Source organism: Antedon mediterranea, chromosome 7 (assembly GCF_964355755.1).
Source record: "Antedon mediterranea chromosome 7, ecAntMedi1.1, whole genome shotgun sequence".
Taxonomy (NCBI): Eukaryota; Metazoa; Echinodermata; class Crinoidea; order Comatulida; family Antedonidae; genus Antedon; species Antedon mediterranea.
The window spans coordinates 29660978-29688415 of NC_092676.1; the positions used below are offsets into that span (position 1 = coordinate 29660978).

At 32.1% G+C, this 27438-nt stretch overlaps 3 protein-coding genes across 4 annotated transcripts in view; 2 read left to right on the plus strand and 1 right to left on the minus strand.

Annotated features, from left to right (window-relative positions):
• Nucleotides 1-22128, minus strand: part of LOC140054062 (origin recognition complex subunit 3-like) — a 28703-nt gene extending 6575 nt beyond the window's left edge. Inside the window, exons 1-9 of one of the 2 annotated variants that reach the window (XM_072098891.1) lie at nucleotides 22019-22128; nucleotides 4570-4615; nucleotides 4333-4433; nucleotides 3921-4059; nucleotides 3257-3417; nucleotides 1796-1885; nucleotides 1391-1551; nucleotides 702-861; nucleotides 163-276 (exon numbers count right to left, since the gene is read on the minus strand). In XM_072098891.1, coding sequence (XP_071954992.1) covers nucleotides 163-276; nucleotides 702-861; nucleotides 1391-1551; nucleotides 1796-1885; nucleotides 3257-3417; nucleotides 3921-4056 — 822 coding nt within the window. In that variant the 5' untranslated portion in view covers nucleotides 4057-4059; nucleotides 4333-4433; nucleotides 4570-4615; nucleotides 22019-22128. Of the gene's footprint in view, nucleotides 1-162; nucleotides 277-701; nucleotides 862-1390; nucleotides 1552-1795; nucleotides 1886-3256; nucleotides 3418-3920; nucleotides 4060-4332; nucleotides 4434-4569; nucleotides 4616-4909; nucleotides 4960-22018 lie in introns of those variants that run through there. The other variant, XM_072098890.1, reaches the window with a different exon arrangement.
• LOC140054211 (pyridine nucleotide-disulfide oxidoreductase domain-containing protein 1-like) lies at nucleotides 5767-8944 on the plus strand. Its single transcript, XM_072099121.1, has 5 exons — nucleotides 5767-5797; nucleotides 6236-6466; nucleotides 6809-7286; nucleotides 7389-7525; nucleotides 7790-8944. The coding sequence occupies exons 1-5, from the start codon at nucleotides 5780-5782 to the stop codon at nucleotides 8495-8497; spliced, it is 1572 nt and encodes a 523-aa protein (XP_071955222.1). The 5' UTR covers nucleotides 5767-5779; the 3' UTR covers nucleotides 8498-8944.
• On the plus strand, nucleotides 20923-24848 carry LOC140054063 (E3 ubiquitin-protein ligase E3D-like). The gene is made up of 10 exons (XM_072098892.1): nucleotides 20923-21000; nucleotides 21290-21464; nucleotides 21613-21740; nucleotides 22044-22275; nucleotides 22797-22866; nucleotides 22976-23090; nucleotides 23179-23281; nucleotides 23432-23604; nucleotides 23973-24111; nucleotides 24352-24848. The coding sequence occupies exons 1-10, from the start codon at nucleotides 20945-20947 to the stop codon at nucleotides 24373-24375; spliced, it is 1215 nt and encodes a 404-aa protein (XP_071954993.1). The 5' UTR covers nucleotides 20923-20944; the 3' UTR covers nucleotides 24376-24848.
• The last annotated feature ends 2590 nt before the right edge of the window (nucleotides 24849-27438 follow it).

Consider the following 27438-nt stretch of genomic DNA (forward strand, 5'->3'; position numbering starts at 1 on the left):
ACACATTTTGATTAATACAGAGTATAAACTTTACTCTTTCTCTTTACTTTGTATATACATTTTAAATATTTATTAGATTGTTTCACGTACTTCTGTCTTTGGCCATTGGCCAATGGTTTCCATGGTTTCCTCTTTTAATATATATAAACACTGTTTATCTACCTGTAATCGTTTGATAAAGCTGGTTGTTGAAAAATCATGAAAAAGAAAAAGATCCAAAAGAAGCTGGAACACTTTGTGTCCGAGACGAAATGGATGATCTGGGTTGAGCAAGGTCTAAAAAGATACAATGTGATTGATTGTTGGTTTATGATAGGTGTAATCAATCATACCTAATCAATCATAGCTAATATAAATTTTAAATTGAAATTGTTTATGGCATGCTGATCTATGTTATATATATATATATTTTTTTTATATGTATTTTATTGTTAACCGTTTTTGATGTTGTATTGTTTTATGTTTCAAACCTGTTAGTGGCGGTATTTATCGCTGTTGGTTTTGACTGAATAAAATAAAAAATAATCAATAATAGCTAATCAATCATAGGTAATCAACTAAACTACCACTACACTGACTTCCAGTTCCGTGATAATCAACATGAGGATTGTGGAAAATTTCAACGATGAATATGAAGAGGGAACAGTTTTTAAATTAATGAAGAAAATGCAAAAAAAACCTATTTCACTAATCAAACTAACCATTTGAATGACCTCTGATAGATACTCCGTAGAGGACTTAGATTGAAACTTTTCAATGCTAAGTAAGGATGACACATGTTGAGGAAGAAGGCGATGTACAACGGATACTGATGTTGCAATACCAAAAAGTAACACTATCGGAAGCTGCTTAATATTTTGACTAAAAAGAAATAAAAATTACAAATTCAGATAAACGTCAATCAAAATATATATTATAGAATTGCATAGAAGTGCATTAACAATTTAATAATATTGACCTTAACAAAACGCCTACAATGACCTTAACGAAACGCCTACAGTGACCTTAACGAAATGCCAATAATGACCTTAATGAAATGGCCGCTCTTGTCACCAGATTGTAATGTACTAAATGTATAACTTCCCTCATCGTTTATAATGATAATTTAAAATCAACATGAATTTCTTATCTGAGTAAAATGTTTATACACTGTTGTTCTCCAATAGGTGCTGCCATATTTGGGGTTTTTATGAATTTAAAATTTTTACTGATATACTAATTAAAATGCTATATTTATTATCTTAATGTGCTACTAAGTAAGAGGGGAACACTGGCTCTTAGCCATAGGGATTTACTTCCCTTTTGTGTGTCCTGCCACTTTACTTTGTAGTTATTTGTTTATTGTGTTTATGATGTTTATAGCAATAAGAATAGCATTCTGTTTGTTTACCTGCACATAATAATGAAGTCTTGTAGAACAGGAGAAGTAAAGCCTTCTAAATCTTCAACGATAACAACAATTGGTGGGAACTGTGGAAACGACACGTCAGAGGCCGCAGCCTTTGACAACCTTTTTCTAGGCGATTTGGACTGCTTCTTGACAGGCGACGTCTGAAATCAACCATGATAATGATATTGCTAGTTTCTAGAGCTAGAAATAACCCCCCTTTATGTTGGATATATTTAAACATGATAGCACCCTCTATGTTTGGAAATATCTAAAAATGATAGCACTCTCTATGGTTTATCTATAATTTTATAAAATCTTGGAATTTTTGGATAATAATGTTCCTTTTACCAATCATACCAGAATTCAATTCTATTAAAAAACTCAAAATATGTAACAATTTAGAACCTTCATAGTTGTATGATGATACCAGGAACAGAGGACAGACATTGTACATGGAACCTTTTTAATATCAATCTCATCTTCATCATCATCTAACTGCAGTAACAAAAAGGAAGATAAAACAGATTAATGAATTACTTTAGGAATATTATTGAGTAAATAAAAAATATAAAGCTCTGTTTACACTATCAAACTTTATGTAACAACAAAATGTGATGTACCCATGTATGGACATGATGATGTCATATCACTACCATATTTATGCAGTACATCACACTATTTTGTCAAACTAGTTTGATAGTGTAAACAGAGCTTAAATAATGAGATTAAAGCTATGTCTACACTATCAAACTAGTTTGACAAAACAAGTTTGACGTGCCTAAACATGGTAGTGATATGGCCAAATATGGTAGTGATATGACATCATCATGTCCATATATGGTCACATCACATTTTTTTGTCACATAAAGTTTGATAGTGTAGACAGAGCGTTAGAGGAGTAAGATTTACGCCCGTATTCTTAAACCGGACTTTAGTCGTAGTTCGAGCTAAAACTAAAAAAATGACGTCATTTTAATTCATAAACCGAACTTCAACTAAATCGCCGACTAATTCAGGCCAACCTCGACTAAATCGAGACGGATTTTGATCGATTTTTTTAGTCCTGAAGGGGGCAGGCTAAATGGTCGACTAAATGGTTTTTAAACGATGTTTATAAAAAACGTAACAGTCATTGAGTTGTTATATTGGCCAGATATTGAAGAATGAAATATCTATATTTATATTAGCTTAATTAAATATACATTGGTATAAGTTATAATAATGAAAATCATCTTTATTTACAACTGTATACAAATTACATTATTTTCTTCGCGCAAGTCCGACTTGAGCTACGTCACGCCATAGCGACAATGGGAGATGCGGCAATTCACCACGCGATGGAATGTTTAGGGGGCCTAGCGCTTTCTTGTCATGCTATGAAGTGCGTGGTTCGTGGCGATCATACTTTGTTGGGGGCCTAGAAAATATAAAAGTTACCGTACCGCCATGGTTCCTAAATATATTTTGAAGATTTTATTTGTTGTTAATCAAATATACTTCACTGTTAAATTAATACTGATATTGTTCTAATAATTAACGATTAAAATTATTTTTCATGTATATAGTCCTGATGCGTAAAAAGTGTTGTAAGAAATGGAAAGTGATATCAATGCGCAAAATTTCGTCTGCTCCTCAAATACTCTCTTGTCATTGGCCAATGTATAGCCTTTGTTACCCAGACGTGTGCAACTCGACTAAAAGCTCGACTTCATTAAGTCGAACTGCAAACTTCGACTACTTCGTTTTTTAATCAAATTTGAAGTAATAGCTCGAACTACGACTTTTTCAAGTCGAACTTCGAACTACGACTAAAGTCCGGTTTAAGAATACGGGCGTTAAGATGGATAATTTGATATGCTGACTCACCATATCACTAGTCTGCATTAATTGGCCAACAAGCTTAGCTAAAAGTGACTTGATGTTGGGACAATCTTTGGATGCTAGCTGAGCAATGTACGGGGTAATTCCATCCTTTAATTGATTGAACAAATTAGAATATATGGTATTGTGGTCTGGCATGTTGACACCTAATAAAGAAAATTAAATTATTATTATTATTAATAATAATATGAAATATGGCATAGTTGCTGTAAAAATGAAAAAGAAAACAACAATTAGTATAGAAAAGGGGTGATTAAATGGCACGAGTACAAGGTGATCGCCATGTCACCTAGCTAGGCTCAGAGTCATATATATAAAGAGTTGCGTTCACGGATTTTAAAAAGTCACATGGGGTGCATACCGGCCATCTTGGTGTCAAACTATGCTTATGTAGAGTATGGAGTCGAGTCATTTGCTTAAAAAGAGTATAGAAAGGGGTGATTAAATGGGACCAGTACGAGGTGACAACGCTATGCCATCTAGCTAGACTTATGCAGCCTAGCGAAAACAACACAGTGTAGAATAATTGAAGGACTTGATTGGATGTGATTATCTTATGGGGTCGGCAAACTGGTAGGAACTCGTATCAAGATGCGTAATTTGTCACTGAAAACAGATTTTTGTAAGCAGGTTTATAATATAATATTACCTGTAATCAATGCTGCAGTTGGTACTTCATTAATAAGATGTTTACTCTTATGTTCTTTTAACCCAAATACGTCATGAGATTGCTTTAGAAAATTTATTAACTCATCAAATATCTTGTCATAGACTTCTTCTTCCATCCCCTGCAATCAAAATTAGAAATACTTTTCGCAGATTCAAAGGGCCCCCTTTAAATTGTAATACACAAGATAGGAATTAAGGTCAGCACTTCATTTCAATATTTTTAAACCCTGCAGCCCCCAACAACCACCCCCCACCCCCCAATTTCAAAATCCTGGGTCACCACTGGTTGCAAGAGAGGTACTAATTTAAATCTTAACTTCCAAAGAAACAAGAATTTCAATTTATAAGAAGCTCCTGGTATATATTTATTGAGGAGGAGATAATAAATTTACCTCCAAATCATCACGAATAGTATCCCACAATTCCCTATAAGTTGCAGCACGAATCTTCCTTCCTGCTGTAGCGCTTCCATCAGGATTTTGAAAATAATTTTCTGTAAAAAAAATATATTATTATTAATCACTTTTCAGTATGAAGGACAGAATGGATAAAACAAATAAGAAAGTTAATAACAGTATAACAATATAAAAATACAGTTTTGTATAAGTAATATTATCATTTACACTTACCCGATTTCAACTGTTTCTTGTTTTTACTTTTGAATGCAAAACATCCCTATAAGTAAAACAATTAGTTACAAATTGTATGCTATATACCATGGATTAATCCATGTATATACTGTCACAGTGCAAATTGAATGGCCGAGCATATTGCCAACAGAGGGCGGTAGACATTGTTTGCAAAGGGCTGCCTGTCCAAGCACTCGCTGTCACTAGCCTAGCCTTGGTAGGCCTAGCTAAATACAGTCATTATTAAATGTTTATATGAAAAAAGACTGTTTATAACTTCGGATGGTTGTCATTAGGCAACACAACTTATAAATACATTACACTTATAAAACATAGTTACCTTGGAAAAAGACGTGGTACCTGTTTCGCTCGTCATGTTCGTTCCGCCGCGTAAACTTTTCTATTTAATTTATTTTAAAAACACACATGTAAAACACGTGGGTGAGTGTATCAAATAAAAACTACATCGTGTTAATCCGCTTTATTACTTGTGAGTAGACAATGCCCTATAAACTTTGTTTCTTATTATTTATATTTTAATAAAACAATACTATTTAGTAACGAATTTTTTACATAACTTATATTTATTAAACTTTCTTCATTAATAATTTATTAGAGATCTTATAATATAGCGCCGCTAATGTTTTTTTGACATGACTTGTTGGTATATCAATGAAGGGTCAATAAACTGTTTGATTTGATTGGTCGAAAGTTTAATTCGGTTATAATGAGTCATTAAAAGTCATTTAACTTATTTTTTTTAATAGTCATTTATTCAAGGGACAAGCCTAGTAATCATCAAACCAGGCGTCAAAGTTTATTATATATGCCATTTGCCAAAATATTTATTTATTATTTATTGGACGTGTATATATTCATCAAAAGAAGCATAGATAGATAGTCTTATAATTCTAAAGTGAAACAGTGTTGAGATTGTTTTTAAGTAGGAAAAATGCATATAAGCCTATATCTATTTATCGTCGATTTTTATGCGTTCTAGTGTAAATAGGCTTTGAATAATAAAAAGGTAAACACAACGGTTATAAAGGCACAAATGGCGCGCCATCTTCTAGAGTTATGCGTCCTCTCTAGTGTAAAATAGGCTTTTAATCATAAAAAGGTAAACACAACGGTTATAAAGGCACAAATGGCGCTCCATAAAATTAAAACTAAACTTTCTGAAAAAGATCCAAAAAAAAGTAAGCTAGGCATGCAGTCTTCGAATGAGGTGAGTTCAATTGGCCTAAAATACCTTAAGTTGTCATTGTAATTGATTCAACCAAATGAAATTTATTTTATATTGTCATATTTGAATATTGTGTACAATTTCTGTTTATTGTAGGTAAGCCCTAGCAGCATTATTATTAGGCCTGCCTAACTAGGCCTAGCTTTATAGTTAGTAGTAGGCTTGTTTGTAGAGAGTAGGCGCGGCTTACATGTGCCGCCTAGACCTACTTTAGAGCGTGAACGTCGTATGTTGTTGTTTACATTACCAAAATAGAATCTATGAAACGCCAAATAGGCCACACATTTTCGATAGTCTAGTGAATCTCATCGAAGTAGCCTACTAATAATAAGGTTAATAATTAATGTATGTAACTATTTTTATTTTATATATTTATAAATATTATTATGATCCTTTCAATTCTCTGTTACACAATAATAGATCTGTGAAAGAACAATGGCTGCAACGCCAGTTTCAAGACCAACTTCTACACCACCTACTACTACATCTACTACTAGGCCTAGCACTAGTAGTAAGCCAGGTTACGTTGTAATTGGTGGTGGTATTGCTGGGGTAACTTGTGTTGAGCATTTGTCCTTACTGTCGCCCGATATTCCAATAACGCTGGTCACCGCATCTCCCCTTGTCAAGGCTGTTACCAACTTTAGACAGGTACAGTATGATGATTGTAGATTATAGAATAGGAGACCCTAAATATGGATGATAAAGCAATTGATTTGATTGGAGGAATATAGTGTGAAAGATAGAAGAGACACAGTGGAGAAACAATAGCAAGGCCGTAGTAAAAGGTTAAAAACAGACGAGGCAAAGATGCTTTAAATATAAATATAAAATATGATGAGCTGTGCTGATGGATTTTCGAGTGTGTGGTGAAAACTGAAAATGTCATGCCTCACGCTGGCCACGGTCCTGAATAAATTTGTTTAAAAAAATGTTTTTTTTTGTGATTCTATAAAAACTGAAATATATTAGTATGATTGTCTTTTTTTTTAGATTTCGAAAGTTATTGAACATTTTTCAGTAGAAGAGAAGCATGCGAGTAACCTACAGTCTTCTGTAAGAGGATTATCAATCGTTCATGCGATGGTTAGCGGGATTGATGCTGCAAAACAGGTTATTACAATAGATGACGGTGAAAGCATTCCTTACTCTAAACTTTGTATATGTTCCGGTGGACAACCTGACATCATATGTAAAGACAATCCCAATGTTTTAGGAATTAGAGACACAGAAACCGTGAAGTCCTTTCAAAAGAAGTTGGCTGCTGCTAATCGCGTTGCTGTGATTGGCAACGGTGGAATTGCAACTGAACTTGTTTACGAGATTCAAGGCAGTACTGTGATATGGGCGATCCGCGATAAAAGCATCAGTCACACGTTTGTTGATGCTGGCGCTGCAGAATTTTTTCTTCCACATTTAAAAAGTGAAAAAGAATCTGTAGCAGGTCCAAGTAAAAGAATGATATATGCAGGTTTGTAGTTTGTTATGTTGATTTTAATCACTATGACTTTTGTCAATTTTGCAGACTTTTTGAATTCATATTTTGTTTAAATTGTCTTTTTTCCCCTTTTAGTATCGGACGCTGATAATATAGATTCAACCAAAGGTTCATCATCTGGGGGAGCTTTGGGTCCTGATTGGAGCAATGGCGTGTCAATGCAGGGAGGAGGAAGTGGTCATCACCCTGTGTATGTAGAATATGAATGCGAGGTCAGTTACATTTATCAGTGGAAAATTATTTCCATTTATTGTTACCATGCATACACTGTTACCATGCATACACTGTTACCATGCATACACTGTTACCATGCATACACTGTTATACCAATTACTTTGGTTGGTTTTAATATACGTGGACATAGACATACTTTATTCATCAAAAAAGGTAAGATAAGGACGATATAAAAATAGATTTAAAATGGATTTGAAATAGACTAATTTTTAAAAATGATATTTGTTGTTTTTTTTTGTCAGGTTCAGCGAATACTAACGGCAGAAGAATACGCACAGCTAGGTCAAGCTGCAAACATTCTAGCATGTGACACAATGAGCCAATCATGGCCTGTCTACATCTTATTAACAAATGGCAAATTATATGGTTGTGATCTTATAGTTAGCGCTACTGGCGTCAACCCAAATGTCGCCCCATTCACAAAAGGGCCAATGCCACTAACTATCGCACCCGATGGCGGTATAAGTGTTGATGATCACATGAGAACGAACTTAGAACATGTTTATGCCGCCGGTGATGTTTGCTCAGCATCATGGCAACCGGCTGAGCAATGGTTTCAGATGCGGTTATGGTCTCAGGCCCGGCAAATGGGAGCGTATGCAGCTAAGTGTATGATAGCGGATACTTCTGGGCAGGTAATTCACCAGGACTTTTGTTTTGAGTTATTTGCACATATGACAACATTTTTTGGTTTTAAAGTTGTGCTGTTGGGTAAGTTTAACGGACAGGGGCTTGATAAGAAGGACTACGAGGCTCTGGTTCGAGTCACGCTTGGTGTCGAATATATAAAAGTTATACTTAAAGATGGCAAAATGTACGGAGCTATTCTTATAGGTGACACAGATCTTGAGGAAACCTTTGAGAACTTGATATTGAACAAGACGGATTTGACGAGGTATGGAGAGGACCTGTTGAATCCAGGGGTTGATATTGAAGACTATTTTGATTGAAAACTTAACCTGTCAGACTAATATGGCAATTATGGTGAAATATTGGATTGAACTCTAATTGTATTAACAATGGAGTCTTGTGTCAATTAGCCCATAGGATTATACTTGATCATTTTGAATAATGTACAGTATTATTTTTTTTATACTGTAAAGTACCTATACAATCTCAGATATAGTATTTTAATGTTTTACAATGCAATGTGCTATTTACAGTGTGAGAATTAGGAAAGTCAATTATTTTAGTATTTCATTCAGTGGTGTAATCATGCATTGTAATCTTTAATTTAATGTAAACAATTTGTTTTAATACTTTATTTACACAACCACCAATAGTGCAAACCACCAATGGCAGGTGGATTATATAGTATACACATAAAATATACTCAAAAAGGTAAAATTTACATAATTATTTCATTCAAACATTTAAATTTAGAAAGGATACAGTTAAGATACAAAAAAATCAACAAAAGTTGACAGAAAACACAATTTTTACAAATACAAGAACATTTAACACAAAGAGGATTTATATGAAGTTAAAATAATGAAACAGATAAACTTAGAATTAAGATCTTGCACTTCTAAACTTTGTTGGTCAGCTTGTGTCTGTGTGTCTACAGTACTACCTCTGGTTAGTTTACACATAGAGATATAATATCTCTATGGTTTACAGCACGTGTGTAGATTTATTTTAGCAGAGGCTTATCAAAATAAAATTCCTAATAAAATGTTAAACAATGTTTTGTGTTCTCTGTTATTACTGTAATAAATGTCAATGTATCTTAATATACAGTACTGTATACGGTATCTATATACAGTATTGTAATCAATTAAATCACAAATATTTCCAAGATCTTTATTACATACACACAGTATGCCTACTTAACATTGAGGGGGTACTTTAATTTGGTATAAAGAAATATACCAAATTGGTAGATCAAACATGGTTGACTTATACGCCCTCAATAGACTTCAAATTTACAATATTATTATAAATATAATAACCATTGTTGGTTACCAATTATGAGCTATATTTCCTATACCATCCTGGCTAGTTGAGAATTCTCAACTATTTTATGTTTTTTACTACCTTTCTGGAAAATGATATAATCCAAATTGTATTAATACTACCAGTAGTAAACATTTAGAAACACTAGCATACCTTCACTAATTTTAGTTGTTTGTAGTTTAAGACAATCTTAGTGATATTTAAATGAAAACAATACGATAAAAACTATTGTGTCTGTAATTTACAAGACTATGACTTCCGTATAACGTGCATTGTGGGTACTTCAATTTTTATAGAAAAGCTAGGGAATCCTAATTTAGTAGGCAGCATATGGGGGCGGGGCAACCAAACTTGCTTATCAAATCAAAGTACAGTAAAGCAAAGGATAGAATTAATGTACGATCCAGTTTACCACTGTTCTCAACTATAGTCATTTTAGTATACTTGAGCACAGTGATAAAGAATAGGATAAACTTAACAATATACAACAAATAGCATTAATGTACGATCCCGTTTAACACTGTTCTCAACTATAGTCATTTTGGTATACTTGAGCACAGTGATAAAGAATAGGATAAACTTAACAATATACAACAAATAACATTAATGTACGATCCCGTTTAACACTGTTCTCAACTATAGTCATTTTGGTATACTTGAGAACAGTGATAAAGAATAGGATAAACTTAACAATATACAACAAATAACATTAATGTACGATCCCGTTTAAAACTGTTCTCAACTATAGTCATTTTGGTATACTTGAGCACAGTGATAAAGAATAGGATAAACTTAATAATATACAACAAATAGCATTAATGTACGATCCCGTTTAACACTGTTCTCAACTATAGTCATTTTGGTATACTTGAGTACAGTGATAAAGAATAGGATAAACTTAATAATATACAACAAATAACATTAATGTAGGCCTATGATCCCGTTTAACACTGTTCTCAACTATAGTCATTTTGGTATACTTGAGCACAGTGATAAAGAATAGGATAAACTTAATAATATACAACAAATAACATTAATGTACGATCCAGTTTAACACTGTTCTCAACTATAGTCATTTTGGTATACTTAAGAACAGTGATAAAGAATAGGATAAACTTAATAATATACAACAAATAGCATTAATGTACGATCCCGTTTAACACTGTTCTCGACTATAGTCATTTTGGTATACTTGAGCACAGTGATAAAGAATAGGATAAACTTAATAATATACAACAAATAACATTAATGTACGATCCAGTTTAACACTGTTCTCAACTATAGTCATTTTGGTATACTTGAGAACAGTGATAAAGAATAGGATAAACTTAATAATATACAACAAATAACATTAATGTATGATCCCGTTTAACACTGTTCTCGACTATAGTCATTTTGGTATACTTGAGCACAGTGATAAAGAATAGGATAAACTTAACAATATACAACAAATAACATTAATGTACGATCCCGTTTAACACTGTTCTCGACTATAGTCATTTTGTTATACTTGAGCACAGTGATAAAGAATAGGATAAACTTAACAATATACAACAAATAGCATTAATGTATGATCCCGTTTAACACTGTTCTCGACTATAGTCATTTTGGTATACTTGAGCACAGTGATAAAGAATAGGATAAACTTAACAATATACAACAAATAACATTAATGTATGATCCCGTTTAACACTGTTCTCGACTATAGTCATTTTGGTATACTTGAGCACAGTGATAAAGAATAGGATAAACTTAACAATATACAACAAAAATGTACGATCCAGTTTAACACTGTTCTCAACTATAGTCATTTTGGTATACTTGAGCACAGTGATAAAGAATAGGATAAACTTAACAATATACAACAAAAAACATTAATGTACGATCCCGTTTAACACTGTTCTCAACTATAGTCATTTTGGTATACTTGAGCACAGTGATAAAGAATAGGATAAACTTAACAATATACAACAAATAACATTAATGTACGATCCCGTTTAACACTGTTCTCGACTATAGTCATTTTGGTATACTTGAGCACAGTGATAAAGAATAGGATAAACTTAACAATATACAACAAATAGCATTAATGTATGATCCCGTTTAACACTGTTCTCGACTATAGTCATTTTGGTATACTTGAGCACAGTGATAAAGAATAGGATAAACTTAACAATATACAACAAATAACATTAATGTATGATCCCGTTTGACACTGTTCTCGACTATAGTCATTTTGGTATACTTGAGCACAGTGATAAAGAATAGGATAAACTTAACAATATACAACAAAAATGTACGATCCAGTTTAACACTGTTCTCAACTATAGTCATTTTGGTATACTTGAGCACAGTGATAAAGAATAGGATAAACTTAACAATATACAACAAAAAACATTAATGTACGATCCCGTTTAACACTGTTCTCAACTATAGTCATTTTGGTATACTTGAGCACAGTGATAAAGAATAGGATAAACTTAACAATATACAACAAATAACATTAATGTACGATCCCGTTTAACACTGTTCTCAACTATAGTCATTTTGGTATACTTGAGCACAGTGATAAAGAATAGGATAAACTTAACAATATATAAACTTAATAATATACAACAAATAACATTAATGTACGATCCAGTTTAACACTGTTCTCGACTATAGTCATTTTGGTATACTTGAGCACAGTGATAAAGAATAGGATAAACTTCGAATAAACAGCAAATAACATTAATGTACGATGCCGTTTAATACTGTTTTAAACTATAGTCATTTGAGTATAATTAATCACAGATAAAGAATAAGATCAACTTTAATACTATTTATTAAATAAAAAAAACTAATTCTATATTAACACATATTATTTACATATACTTTAACTGCTGATTTCTAGTATAAACAGGCCATAGGCCTCCTATACATGGCTGCAGTCGCGTGCTCAAATTTGAGTTGGTGTTTACCGACCGACCGACATAGTGAGCTGTAGAGTCGCGTTTGCACGCTACTAAAAAGTTCACAAAAACCGTAGGACGGGCACAGGGGAGTTTGTTCGAAACTCCAACTCCTCCCCTGGCTATGCGTTTAGATTTGTCATGCCTCCTTTACAAGCCAAGATTATTAGAATACTATTAGGAGGATCAAACACAATTCTTGTTTCCAGATTTCATTGACATTACAGGTATGAAGTCTATCAATATACAGTAGCGCTTAATACAATACTTGTTGAGGCCATATCCATCTATACATTTTAGTGTTATTCCACTTTAAAAAAGTCGATTTATATCAATACTCATCAACATACGATATAACGATAGAATTTATTGCAACTTGTCCATGTCGTATTCATCTACAAATAAAGTGTCTATTACCGTACTTTTAAAAATCTATTTATATCAATACCTATCAACATATGTACGTGTGCATATTATATATACAAAAATATATACATCAACATAAATGTCATATCATTTACAGTCATTAGTGTTATTTCACTTTTAATATTAGTAAATCCAAAGGCAAAATACTGAAATAATAACAATGCTGTGGTCTCAATGGAGATACAAAAAAAGAAGCGAAAAGCTAAATCAAAACGATAAAGTTAGAAAAGTTAGCAGAGTTTTCGGGCAACACTAGCCCTTCATCAGTGCAAGTGAGGGTACTTGTACAAGACAGTGTTATTTAACGTTTAGTCGATTTATATCAATACACTCATCAACATATGTACGTGCAATTCACGTCTACAATCAATAGTGTTATTTCCACTTTTAAAAGTCGATTTATATCAATATACTCATCAACATATGTACGTGTCCACGTCATATTCATCTATAAATATTAGTGTTATTTCACTTTTAAAAGTCGATTTATCAATATACTCATCAATAAATGTACTTGTCCACGTCATATTCATCTACAATCAATAGTGTTATTTCACTTTTAAAAGTCGATTTATATCAATATACTCATCAACATTATGTACCGTACGTGTCCACGTCATGTTCATCTACAAATATTAGTGTTATTTCACTTTTAAAAGTCGATTTATATCAATATACTCATCAACATATGTAAATCGTGTCCAAGTCATATTCATCTACAAATATTAGTGTTAATTTGACTTTTAAAAGTCGATTTATATCAATATACTAATCAATATATGTACGTGTCCACGTCATATTCATTTACAAATCAGTGTTATTTCACTTTTCGAAGTCAATTATATTAATATAGGCCTACTCATCAACATAGGTACGTGCAATTCACGTCATATTCATATATGATCAATAGTGTACAACTAATAGTGTTATTTCACTTTTCAAAGTCGATTTATATAAATATACTACTCATCAACATAATGTACGTGCAATTCACGTCATATTTATCTACAATCATTTGTGTTAATTCCACTTTTAAAAGTCAATTTATATCAATTACTTATGAACATATATGTACGTGTCCGCGTCATTCATCTACAAATATTATAGTGTTATTAAGTTTTTCATATTATCACTGTGCTCAAGTATATGAAAATGACTATAGTTGAGAACAGTGTTAAACAGGATCGTGTACATTAATGTTATTTGTTGTATATTGTGCTCAAGTATACCAAAATGACTATAGTTGAGAACAGTGGTAAACGGGATCGTACATTAATGTTTTTTGTTGTACGTATATTGTTAAGTTTATCCTATTCTTTATCACTGTGCTCAAGTATACCAAAATGTCTATAGTTGAGAACAGTGTTAAACTGGATCGTACATTTTTGTTGTATATTGTTAAGTTTATCCTATTCTTTATCACTGTGCTCAAGTATACCAAAATGACTATAGTTGAGAACAGTGTTAAACGGGATCGTACATTAATGTTATTTGTTGTATATTGTTAAGTTTATCCTATTCTTTATCACTGTGCTCAAGTATACCAAAATGACTATAGTTGAGAACAGTGTTAAACTGGATCGTACATTTTTGTTGTATATTGTTAAGTTTATCCTATTCTTTATCACTGTGCTCAAGTATACCAAAATGACTATAGTCGAGAACAGTGTTAAACGGGATCATACATTAATGTTATTTGTTGTATATTGTTAAGTTTATCCTATTCTTTATCACTGTGCTCAAGTATACCAAAATGACTATAGTCGAGAACAGTGTTAAACGGGATCATACATTAATGCTATTTGTTGTATATTGTTAAGTTTATCCTATTCTTTATCACTGTGCTCAAGTATACCAAAATGACTAAAGTTGAGAACAGTGTTAAACGGGATCGTACATTAATGTTATTTGTTGTATATTGTTAAGTTTATCCTATTCTTTATCACTGTGCTCAAGTATACCAAAATGACTAAAGTTGAGAACAGTGTTAAACGGGATCATACATTAATGTTATTTGTTGTATATTGTTAAGTTTATCCTATTTTTTATCACTGTGCTCAAGTATACCAAAATGACTATAGTTGAGAACAGTTTTAAACGGGATCATACATTATTGTTATTTGTTGTATATTGTTAAGTTTATCCTATTCTTTATCACTGTGCTCAAGTATACCAAAATGACTATAGTTGAGAACAGTGTTAAACTGGATCGTACATTAATGTTATTTATTGTATATTGTTAAGTTTATCCTATTCTTTATCACTGTGCTCAAGTATACCAAAATGACTATAGTCGAGAACAGTGTTAAACGGGATCATACATTAATGTTATTTATTGTATATTGTTAAGTTTATCCTATTCTTTATCACTGTGCTCAAGTATACCAAAATGACTATAGTAGAGAACAGTGTTAAACGGGATCATACATTAATGCTATTTGTTGTAGGCCTATATTGTTAAGTTTATCCTATTCTTTATCACTGTGCTCAAGTATACCAAAATGACTATAGTTGAGAACAGTGTTAAACGGGATCGTACATTGATGTTATTTGTTGTATATGGTTAAGTTTATCCTATTCTTTATCACTGTGCTCAAGTATACCAAAATGACTATAGTCGAGAACAGTGTTAAACGGGATCGTACATTAATGTTATTTGTTGTATATTGTTAAGTTTATCCTATTCTTTATCAATGTGCTCAAGTATACCAAAATGACTATAGTCGAGAACAGTGTTAAACGGGATCATACATTAATGTTATTTGTTGTATATTGTTAAGTTTATCCTATTCTTTATCACTGTGCTCAAGTATACCAAAATGACTATAGTTGAGAACAGTGTTAAACGGGATCATACATTAATGTTATTTGTTGTATATTGTTAAGTTTATCCTATTCTTTATCACTGTGCTCAAGTATACCAAAATGACTAAAGTTGAGAACAGTGTTAAACGGGATCATACATTAATGTTATTTGTTGTATATTGTTAAGTTTATCCTATTCTTTATCACTGTGCTCAAGTATACCAAAATGATAGTCGAGAACAGTGTTAAACGGGATCATACATTAATGTTATTTGTTGTATATTGTTAAGTTTATCCTATTCTTTATCACTGTGCTCAAGTATACCAAAATGACTATAGTTGAGAACAGTGTTAAACAGGATCGTACATTGATGTTATTTGTTGTATATTCGTAAGTTTATCCTATTCTTTATCACTGTGCTCAAGTATACCAAAATGACTATTGTTGAGAACAGTGTTAAACGGGATCATACATTAATGTTATTTGTTGTATATTGTTAAGTTTATCCTATTCTTTATCACTGTGCTCTAGTACTGTATACCAAAATGACTATAGTTGAGAACAGTGTTAAACAGGATCGTGTACATTAATGTTATTTGTTGTATATTGTGCTCAAGTATACCAAAATGACTATAGTTGAGAACAGTGTTAAACTGGATCGTACATTTTTGTTGTATATTGTTAAGTTTATCCTATTCTTTATCACTGTGCTCAAGTATACCAAAATGACTATAGTTGAGAACAGTGTTAAACGGGATCGTACATTAATGTTATTTGTTGTATATTGTTAAGTTTATCCTATTCTTTATCACTGTGCTCAAGTATACCAAAATGACTATAGTTGAGAACAGTGTTAAACTGGATCGTACATTTTTGTTGTATATTGTTAAGTTTATCCTATTCTTTATCACTGTGCTCAAGTATACCAAAATGACTATAGTCGAGAACAGTGTTACGGGATCATACATTAATGTTATTTGTTGTATATTGTTAAGTTTATCCTATTCTTTATCACTGTGCTCAAGTATACCAAAATGACTATAGTCGAGAACAGTGTTAAACGGGATCATACATTAATGCTATTTGTTGTATATTGTTAAGTTTATCCTATTCTTTATCACTGTGCTCAAGTATACCAAAATGACTAAAGTTGAGAACAGTGTTAAACGGGATCGTACATTAATGTTATTTGTTGTATATTGTTAAGTTTATCCTATTATCACTGTGCTCAAGTATACCAAAATGCCTATAGTTGAGAACAGTTTTAAACGGGATCATACATTAATGTTATTTGTTGTATATTGTTAAGTTTATCCTATTCTTTATCACTGTGCTCAAGTATACCAAAATGACTAAAGTTGAGAACAGTGTTAAACGGGATCGTACATTAATGTTATTTGTTGTATATTGTTAAGTTTATCCTATTCTTTATCACTGTGCTCAAGTATACCAAAATGACTATAGTTGAGAACAGTGTTAAACGGGATCATACATTATTGTTATTTGTTGTATATTGTTAAGTTTATCCTATTCTTTATCACTGTGCTCAAGTATACCAAAATGACTATAGTTGAGAACAGTGTTAAACTGGATCGTACATTTTTGTTGTATATTGTTAAGTTTATCCTATTCTTTATCACTGTGCTCAAGTATACCAAAATGACTATAGTCGAGAACAGTGTTAAACGGGATCATACATTAATGTTATTTATTGTATATTGTTAAGTTTATCCTATTCTTTATCACTGTGCTCAAGTATACCAAAATGACTATAGTAGAGAACAGTGTTAAACGGGATCGTACATTAATTTTATTTGTTGTATATTGTTAAGTTTATCCTATTCTTTATCACTGTGCTCAAGTATACCAAAATGACTATAGTCGAGAACAGTGTTAAACGGGATCGTACATTAATGTTATTTGTTGTATATTGTTAAGTTTATCCTATTCTTTATCAATGTGCTCAAGTATACCAAAATGACTATAGTCGAGAACAGTGTTAAACGGGATCATACATTAATGTTATTTGTTGTATATTGTTAAGTTTATCCTATTCTTTATCACTGTGCTCAAGTATACCAAAATGACTATAGTTGAGAACAGTGTTAAACGGGATCATACATTAATGTTATTTGTTGTATATTGTTAAGTTTATCCTATTCTTTATCACTGTGCTCAAGTATACCAAAATGACTAAAGTTGAGAACAGTGTTAAACGGGATCATACATTAATGTTATTTGTTGTATATTGTTAAGTTTATCCTATTCTTTATCACTGTGCTCAAGTATACCAAAATGATAGTCGAGAACAGTGTTAAACGGGATCATACATTAATGTTATTTGTTGTATATTGTTAAGTTTATCCTATTCTTTATCACTGTGCTCAAGTATACCAAAATGACTATAGTTGAGAACAGTGTTAAACAGGATCGTACATTGATGTTATTTGTTGTATATTCGTAAGTTTATCCTATTCTTTATCACTGTGCTCAAGTATACCAAAATGACTATTGTTGAGAACAGTGTTAAACGGGATCATACATTAATGTTATTTGTTGTATATTGTTAAGTTTATCCTATTCTTTATCACTGTGCTCTAGTACTGTATACCAAAATGACTATAGTTGAGAACAGTGTTAAACAGGATCGTGTACATTAATGTTATTTGTTGTATATTGTGCTCAAGTATACCAAAATGACTATAGTTGAGAACAGTGTTAAACTGGATCGTACATTTTTGTTGTATATTGTTAAGTTTATCCTATTCTTTATCACTGTGCTCAAGTATACCAAAATGACTATAGTTGAGAACAGTGTTAAACGGGATCGTACATTAATGTTATTTGTTGTATATTGTTAAGTTTATCCTATTCTTTATCACTGTGCTCAAGTATACCAAAATGACTATAGTTGAGAACAGTGTTAAACTGGATCGTACATTTTTGTTGTATATTGTTAAGTTTATCCTATTCTTTATCACTGTGCTCAAGTATACCAAAATGACTATAGTCGAGAACAGTGTTAAACGGGATCATACATTAATGTTATTTGTTGTATATTGTTAAGTTTATCCTATTCTTTATCACTGTGCTCAAGTATACCAAAATGACTATAGTCGAGAACAGTGTTAAACGGGATCATACATTAATGCTATTTGTTGTATATTGTTAAGTTTATCCTATTCTTTATCACTGTGCTCAAGTATACCAAAATGACTAAAGTTGAGAACAGTGTTAAACGGGATCGTACATTAATGTTATTTGTTGTATATTGTTAAGTTTATCCTATTATCACTGTGCTCAAGTATACCAAAATGCCTATAGTTGAGAACAGTTTTAAACGGGATCATACATTAATGTTATTTGTTGTATATTGTTAAGTTTATCCTATTCTTTATCACTGTGCTCAAGTATACCAAAATGACTAAAGTTGAGAACAGTGTTAAACGGGATCGTACATTAATGTTATTTGTTGTATATTGTTAAGTTTATCCTATTCTTTATCACTGTGCTCAAGTATACCAAAATGACTATAGTTGAGAACAGTGTTAAACGGGATCATACATTATTGTTATTTGTTGTATATTGTTAAGTTTATCCTATTCTTTATCACTGTGCTCAAGTATACCAAAATGACTATAGTTGAGAACAGTGTTAAACTGGATCGTACATTTTTGTTGTATATTGTTAAGTTTATCCTATTCTTTATCACTGTGCTCAAGTATACCAAAATGACTATAGTCGAGAACAGTGTTAAACGGGATCATACATTAATGTTATTTATTGTATATTGTTAAGTTTATCCTATTCTTTATCACTGTGCTCAAGTATACCAAAATGACTATAGTAGAGAACAGTGTTAAACGGGATCGTACATTAATTTTATTTGTTGTATATTGTTAAGTTTATCCTATTCTTTATCACTGTGCTCAAGTATACCAAAATGACTATAGTCGAGAACAGTGTTAAACGGGATCGTACATTAATGTTATTTGTTGTATATTGTTAAGTTTATCCTATTCTTTATCAATGTGCTCAAGTATACCAAAATGACTATAGTCGAGAACAGTGTTAAACGGGATCATACATTAATGTTATTTGTTGTATATTGTTAAGTTTATCCTATTCTTTATCACTGTGCTCAAGTATACCAAAATGACTATAGTTGAGAATAGTGTTAAACGGGATCATACATTAATGTTATTTGTTGTATATTGTTAAGTTTATCCTATTCTTTATCACTGTGCTCAAGTATACCAAAATGACTAAAGTTGAGAACAGTGTTAAACGGGATCATACATTAATGTTATTTGTTGTATATTGTTAAGTTTATCCTATTCTTTATCACTGTGCTCAAGTATACCAAAATGATAGTCGAGAACAGTGTTAAACGGGATCATACATTAATGTTATTTGTTGTATATTGTTAAGTTTATCCTATTCTTTATCACTGTGCTCAAGTATACCAAAATGACTATAGTTGAGAACAGTGTTAAACAGGATCGTACATTGATGTTATTTGTTGTATATTCGTAAGTTTATCCTATTCTTTATCACTGTGCTCAAGTATACCAAAATGACTATTGTTGAGAACAGTGTTAAACGGGATCATACATTAATGTTATTTTTTGTATATTGTTAAGTTTATCCTATTCTTTATCACTGTGCTCTAGTACTGTATACCAAAATGACTATAGTTGAGAACAGTGTTAAACGGGATCGTACATTGTTGTTGTATATTGTTAAGTTTATCCTATTCTTTATCACTGTGCTCAAGAACACCAAAATGGCTATAGTTGAGAACAGTGTTAAACGGGATCGTACATTAATGTTATTTGTTGTATATTGTTAAGTGTATTCTTTATTCTTATTAATTGTACTAAATTATTAAAAGAAACAGTAGTAAGCATAACATTTTCCCACTCCTACATTAGCATGGTAGGACATTGTAATGGTCGCAGGTGGCTCAACTTTATTACTGCAATGGGATGGACATGGTCCTACTACCACCTTACCATCCAATAGGATTCCAGTAAATTTCCTTTACTACCAATCATAATTCAGTAATTAAATGACCCCTTAAGTTAACAAGGAAATCAGCCTATCCCATTATACCGGTAGGCTTCGTCGTACAGGCGTACTGCGGTAATAGTTGAGAATTCTCAACTAGCCAATTTGGTATATTTTATATACCTGCAATTATGTACCAAAATATACCTGCTTTTTTTTAGTGCGCGAAATGTGGTTTGAAAATAATTATGAATGTTTACGGTGAAATTCGAGGGCATATTCAGTCACTTCAGTTAGTTGTTTGGTAGGTATTGACAATAAAAAATAGTAGTTTGCGTTAAAACCCATGTCTACAAAGTATTTTAAGTGTTGGGCCCTACTAGACTAAATCATGGCTATGCCTGTAGCTACCGATTTGCTTCATTCATATGTCGTTTTAAACCTTGGTCGTTTCGCACCTGATATTTCTACTTAGTATATATATATATATATATATAAATCCAAAGGCAAATAATGCTGTGGGTATATACTTAAGTATATATTATATTATAAGCAAAAAAGTATAGATTATACCTATATATTCTTTTTTGTAGCTTGAAGACAAAACAAGAGTCTGAGTTTGATTTGAAAATATCGGATGAGGAAATTAAAGTTGAAAATGGTAACAACAACTGGACATTCAATCTACCTAATAATATTCAACTTATTCCAGACTCCTGTCATAATCTATCATGGGTTAAAGACGAGGGAGCACATATGATTTTCAGGGTAAGCAGGGAAACATTTCATTTTAAAATTCTGTTACGGTAATTTTTATTTTTTACTATCTAGTAGAAACAAGAGTTTTGTGTTTGTATTGGATTTTTTGCTAATATTTGAGATTTTTCAAAATTATAACTGCATATCATCATTTCAGATAAAAGATCATGCCAAGGCACAAGATGAAGAACACAGTGCTCAACGGTCATTTGAAGACGCTTTAACAGACTTAGAATGCAACTTAGTTTGTGCAACGTGTCAATCACCAATACTAAAATCTCAATGGTAATTAATACTGTATATCTAATCCCACCCCTACAAACATATCCCTTAGTATAGTCCCAGTATTGACTTTTGATCTGGATGTAGGCCTCTCTCTAGCCAGTTCAGATGAGTTTTTACAAGAAATGCTTACCAATAATGTTTATTTGCCTGAACCAGGCTTTCCCTGGGTATAGTCCAACCCCCCAACTTTTGTGTTCTAGGGGGTGGGATTATACCAGAGGATATCCAGTATTTTTCATGTGCACCAAGATGTAACATATAAAACTATGTGTACTAACCTTTTTTAAAACTTGTGTTTTCTAGTAAATTTGACAGGGTATGTCAACTGCCATCAGACAACTGGCAAGAGATGGTGGAAGACTGGCAGTGTCATGCTAGCGAGGATGTCGCACAAATTGCTCGTAAATCTCTGGTACCATCCACTAAGGACTGCTTCATGAACAGCACCAGTATAATAGTATCGCCTCAGGTCATCAACGAGGGAGTTATCAGGTCATCTGGTAGTCCTGTTTCTGTTAGAAACAATTCAAATAAGGTAAGGAGTTGGATAGCAGAGTGGTTAGGACCCTTGACCCTTGACTATCAGAAGACACATCCCAATAAGAACAACCCCCAGTCCACTTGGATAGCAGAGTTGTTAGGACCCTTGACTATCAGATGACATTCCAATAAGAACAACCCCCAGTCCACTCAGCTGTAAAAACTAGGGAGGCTAAGGTGATGAAGGTAAGGAGTTGAATAGCAGAGTGGTTAGGACCCTTGACTATCAGAAGACACATCCCAATAAGAACAACCCCCAGTCCACTCAGCTGTAAAAACTAGGGAGGCTAAGGTGATGTGGAAAGGAACTGAGGCCTTGTTTACACTATCAAACTTTATGTAACAAAAAAATGTGATGTGCCCATATAATATGATGATGGCATATCACTACCATATTTAGGCACACACACTTTTTTTGACAAACTAGTTTGATAGTGTAGACAGAGCTTTTGTACATGCACACAATGAATTAACATGATGCAGTTTAGCAAATCATTATTTCTCATATTTTCTTAGAATGCATCAATGTTTAAATGGTTGACATGCTGGAGATGTGTTTCTCTTATTGGTAAAGTATCTTGTCAAGGTAAACTAGTTCATATCTAGACTAATTACATACATTAGAAACAATTATACAGTATGATTTAACTGAATATAATTTGTTAATAGCACATTTAATTTTAATTCTGTTCCAGAAAATGACACAAACGATTGGAAAACAATGTCAAGTGTAGAAATATTTCAATACTCAGTGGAAATCAGGAAAAATGGCGTAGATAATTTATTACGAGAACATAAACAAATTCCAAGGCAAGTTAAAAACCATATTTCCTAGCATTTTTAATATTAATGTATTACTATTAACAATATCACAGTTACTATTCACATTGTTTTGCAGGTTGGAAGTCTTTCTATCGAATTACCTATTAAGTGTATCAAAAACATACATGGCTTTTCGATTTATTGTCCAGAGTGAAGAAGATAGCAAAATACATGCATTGGTAAGTTACAAGTGCCAGTCTCCTAACTGAACTTAGTAGATACTTATTTGATGACCTAGATCGATACTTGATGACCGTGGGAGAAAAATTGAATGCCTTTTATTGTATTTTGGTGGGCAACGTTAAAACTGATTTTTTTTTCTTTTGTAGATATGGTTAATAAATTCTGAAATGAAGTTACTCAGGTCACAGCAGAAGGCAAATGAGACATTAGCAAAGTTTAGTGGTAAAAACATGAATAATGTTGAAGAAACATCAAATGTGCAATGTTGTCAAATTGTAAAGATTTTGTACGAACAGTGTCTGGGAGAGGAAATTGTGAAGTAAGCAATTTCTTAAGCTCTGTCTATACCAAACTTTATGTGAAAAAAAAATGTGATATGCCTATATATGGACATGATGATGTCATATCACTACCATATTTGGGTACATCACACTGTTTTTTGTCAAACTAGTTTGATAGTGTAAATAGAAAGTTCTGTATGCTTACAGTGGCAGCAATCTGTTTTCCTATTATTAATCCAAATTTGTTTCTTCAATGGCTTGTTAGGTTTGTTGTTAGAATTCTGGGTTCAACTCAAATTCAGGTCACACCAACCAGATCTTTTTTAGTGAGTGCTGAGAAAAAAATAGCAAATTTCTTAGTGCATTGTTATAACACTGACAGTCCAAATATTGTTAATATGTTTAGTCTTGCAGATGAATGGAACAAAGACATGGCAGTACATAGCATAATTCTACCAAAGAAAATATGTTTTGAGCTTCTACTTTTATTAGCCACCAACACATCTACTATGCCAACGTCATTGCAAAAACAAAACAACTTTAAAGTAAGAATTATTATCCTTCCAATAACCAGTTTGTTTTCGATTCTCGCCATAACAATTGAGCTCCACTAGGCCTAGTCTAGAATTATACAACAAAGATATTTTCAAGGAATTTTAATATACAAACATAGACATCAAATGTGGGGAGGATGTGCCGAAGCTAACACTGATTTTGTGAAGAAAACATATTAGTTACTTACACACAGTGAAAAGTATTTTAAAAATCATTTATTATTTTTCTAGGTCGGATTCTTACGACTTGAATAAAGACATCTAGACGTACTAGTTTGCATAGATTTCAAGAAAAGCAGATGTCAAGACTAGAGGGAGCTCACCAATAAACTTAGGGCCACTTATAGTGTTGTACTTGAATCATATCAATGCTATCTACAGGGACCCATAAGGAACAGTACACACACCATATGACTTTATACGGGGACCCATAAGGAACATTACACTTGCCATAAAAATGTTGATCTTTTGAATATAGGTCAAATAACTAACTGTAGAACAAATACACGCACAATATAAAAATGACACATTGACTTACTTTCTGTTTTATAATTTGGTATTCATTTAATATGAAATATACAACCACTGCAGAACAATATTACTTTATATACTGATTAATATCTGTATTTTGAATTTAATTTGTTTTGCATCACAACAGGATATATTTTTATAGCATTTATATTATTTACAGTTTAACATAAATAAAATATCATCGTTATTAATGTTATGGTGCTAATAAAGGTATTTATAACTAGATAAATTAAATAAATGAGTTAAAATGTCAATATTTGGTATTTTTAACTACTGTACTGTATATTTTAAATATTTTTTTTATATTACTATATTAACCTAGCAAGTAATAATGAGATTGTTGTGTAAATATGATATCCGAAACCGCGATGCATTAATATTTTGAGAACATTTCAAAATTTAGGGCCTAAATGTAATTCCTTACACTGTACTGCACTAGATCGTTAACAGAAAGCATAATGCAATTTGATACACTTGATAACTAACTAAATTATTAAAAAAAAACAACATATCCATAAAGTGGCGTCGGCTCGTTAATTCTTTCTAAAAAATAAATATACATTAGGCCTATATCTTGTGATGGCATTGATGGACGTTGAGTGCATTATAGTCTATAGGACGTCGCAACAAAAATACCTACGCTCGACGAATGTAATTTGACACTCCAGCGATTGAATCGTCGCTTGTGATTGATTGCGTAGAGCGCACGTAGTAGGCTACGTTGTTGCGTCGAGAAAAAGGAAACTGTATTAAGTATCTGTCTAGTCTTTAAGCTCGTTTCACACTAAAACGCAATGCAAGGACATAAGTGTAACGCAGGCGATTTGACGAACGAAAGATCGGATAATCGCTTGTAATATAATTACGTTGCGCTTACGTCGTCATTTCGTTGCGCCCTTTAAGCATGGTTACCACTAGTGGGAACCACTAGCGACGCAACACAAGGACGTAACGCAACACAAGTGAATTGACCAATCACAAGCGATGGCTTATTCGCTTTTGATTGATAACTGTCTATAACTTCGCTTGTCATTGGTTAAAACGATTGCGTTGCGTTTACGTCTTTGCGTTACGTTCTAGTGGGAACCAAGCTTCAGTGTGACGTGGAAAATAACATTCTAAAATAGTGTAGTTATTATATTGTCGGCTGCTGCGATATTTCACGAGTAACAACTCGACCGCCCACAAACTTACACAATATTAGGTGTATTGACATCACAACCTTGTTGTTCACACGCCGGACATTGATTGAATATGATAGTTGATCAACTTCAATATTCTATGCTGATCATAAACAAAATGAAAACATTGAAATCGCAAACCATCAATCAGTTTCCTTCCAACTGCCAAATCTGGTGTGTAAAAAGGTTTCTAAAATCTCTCAATACGACGTAATCGCACCGCAAATAATAACGCGATGGACCTAAACGTTGCTTGTGATTGGTCAACTCACTTACATTGTGTCTACGTCATTGCGTCCAAAGTGGCACAATTCAACAATGACATGATTGTAATTATATTATTATATAAAAATTAAATGTGTTCACATTATAAATGGAAATTAAATGATGTTTAACATATTTAGTTTTTACACGTTTTGTGTGAAAATCAAGTTAGTTTATTTTATATTGGCACGATATGATTTTAAAAATCATGTAGGTCTATATTTTATTATATCAAGTCAAGTCAAGTTTATTGTTTCACACAACACAATACAATATGAACAGAAACATAAATTAATAAATTCAATTGTGTGAGGAGGACGAATTAAGGCTTTAAGTTTGGTCCTCCAGATAAGTAATATATCTAATTATTTAATTTAAGTGAGAGAACAAAAACAAACTTCTTTCTTTCATCAAATTGACAAATAAAATTAAACAAAAAGGCACCAAAAAAAAAAAAAAAAAACAGTCTTAAGGTAAATAGTTTGAAATAAGTGTTTGTTTGTATTTTGTTTTAAATGTATTTATGATGGCTATTGCTTTTAGATTGAGCGGTAAGTTGTTCCATATATACGGTCCATTGTAAATAAAAGATGTTCTTCTAAGTAATATGGTATGCTTTTCGTATATTAGATTTTTTACAGTTGAAGATCTGGTGTTGAAAGAATGATTAAAATTTTGAAAATAGGAGTAAAATTGAGTTGGTAATTTATTATGATTTAGGCGGAACATGAATAAAGCTGTTTGGAGTTTATTTATATCAAATATATTTAAAGTATTGAGAGAATAAAAAAGTGGTTTAGTATGAGATTTTGGAGGTGCTCCCGAACAGATTCTGATAGCCTTTTTTGTAATTTAAAGAGAGAATTATTTTCGTGTTATCAGAACCTGTCCAGGGGCAGCATCCAGTAAATTTATCTACAGTTGTAGCCCAAGCAACATTGCAGTATGATAAATAGGGTAAAATAAGAGTATTATACAGGGAAAATAAGATGTTTAAAGGAAGTATGTACTTCAATTTACTTAATATTCCAACGTTTCTCGAGATTATTTTAGTTAAATATGTTATGTGAGGTTTCCAATTTAGTTCCGAGTCAATGGTGACTCCAAGAAATTTTAAGTTTTCTGTTCTCTTTATTTGGTTACCATTGATATATAATTGCTCTGTTAGCTGTTTGTTATTTTTTTTTATTAATATTAAAATAAATATAATTTGTTTTTGAAATATTCAGTGATAACTTATTTGCTTTAAACCAAAGAGACACTTTGTTAAGTTCATTATTAATTATAGATACAAGATTATTTTTGTTTTCGTGAGAAATAATAACATTTGTGTCATCTGCAA

What these genes read in the sequence shown, in the direction of transcription:
- LOC140054211 (XM_072099121.1), top strand. An exon ending in CTGTTACCAACTTTAGACAG is followed by an intron (nt 6,467 to 6,808) that starts GTACAGTATGAT and finishes CTTTTTTTTTAG; the next exon opens with ATTTCGAAAGTTATTGAACA. An exon ending in ATGTAGAATATGAATGCGAG is followed by an intron (nt 7,526 to 7,789) that starts GTCAGTTACATT and finishes TTTTTTTGTCAG; the next exon opens with GTTCAGCGAATACTAACGGC.
- LOC140054063 (XM_072098892.1), top strand. Translation starts at nt 20,945, where the DNA reads ATGAATGTTTACGGTGAAATTCGAGGGCATATTCAGTCACTTCAGTTA. An exon ending in GAGCACATATGATTTTCAGG is followed by an intron (nt 21,465 to 21,612) that starts GTAAGCAGGGAA and finishes TCATCATTTCAG; the next exon opens with ATAAAAGATCATGCCAAGGC. An exon ending in TTAGAAACAATTCAAATAAG is followed by an intron (nt 22,276 to 22,796) that starts GTAAGGAGTTGG and finishes ATATTTTCTTAG; the next exon opens with AATGCATCAATGTTTAAATG.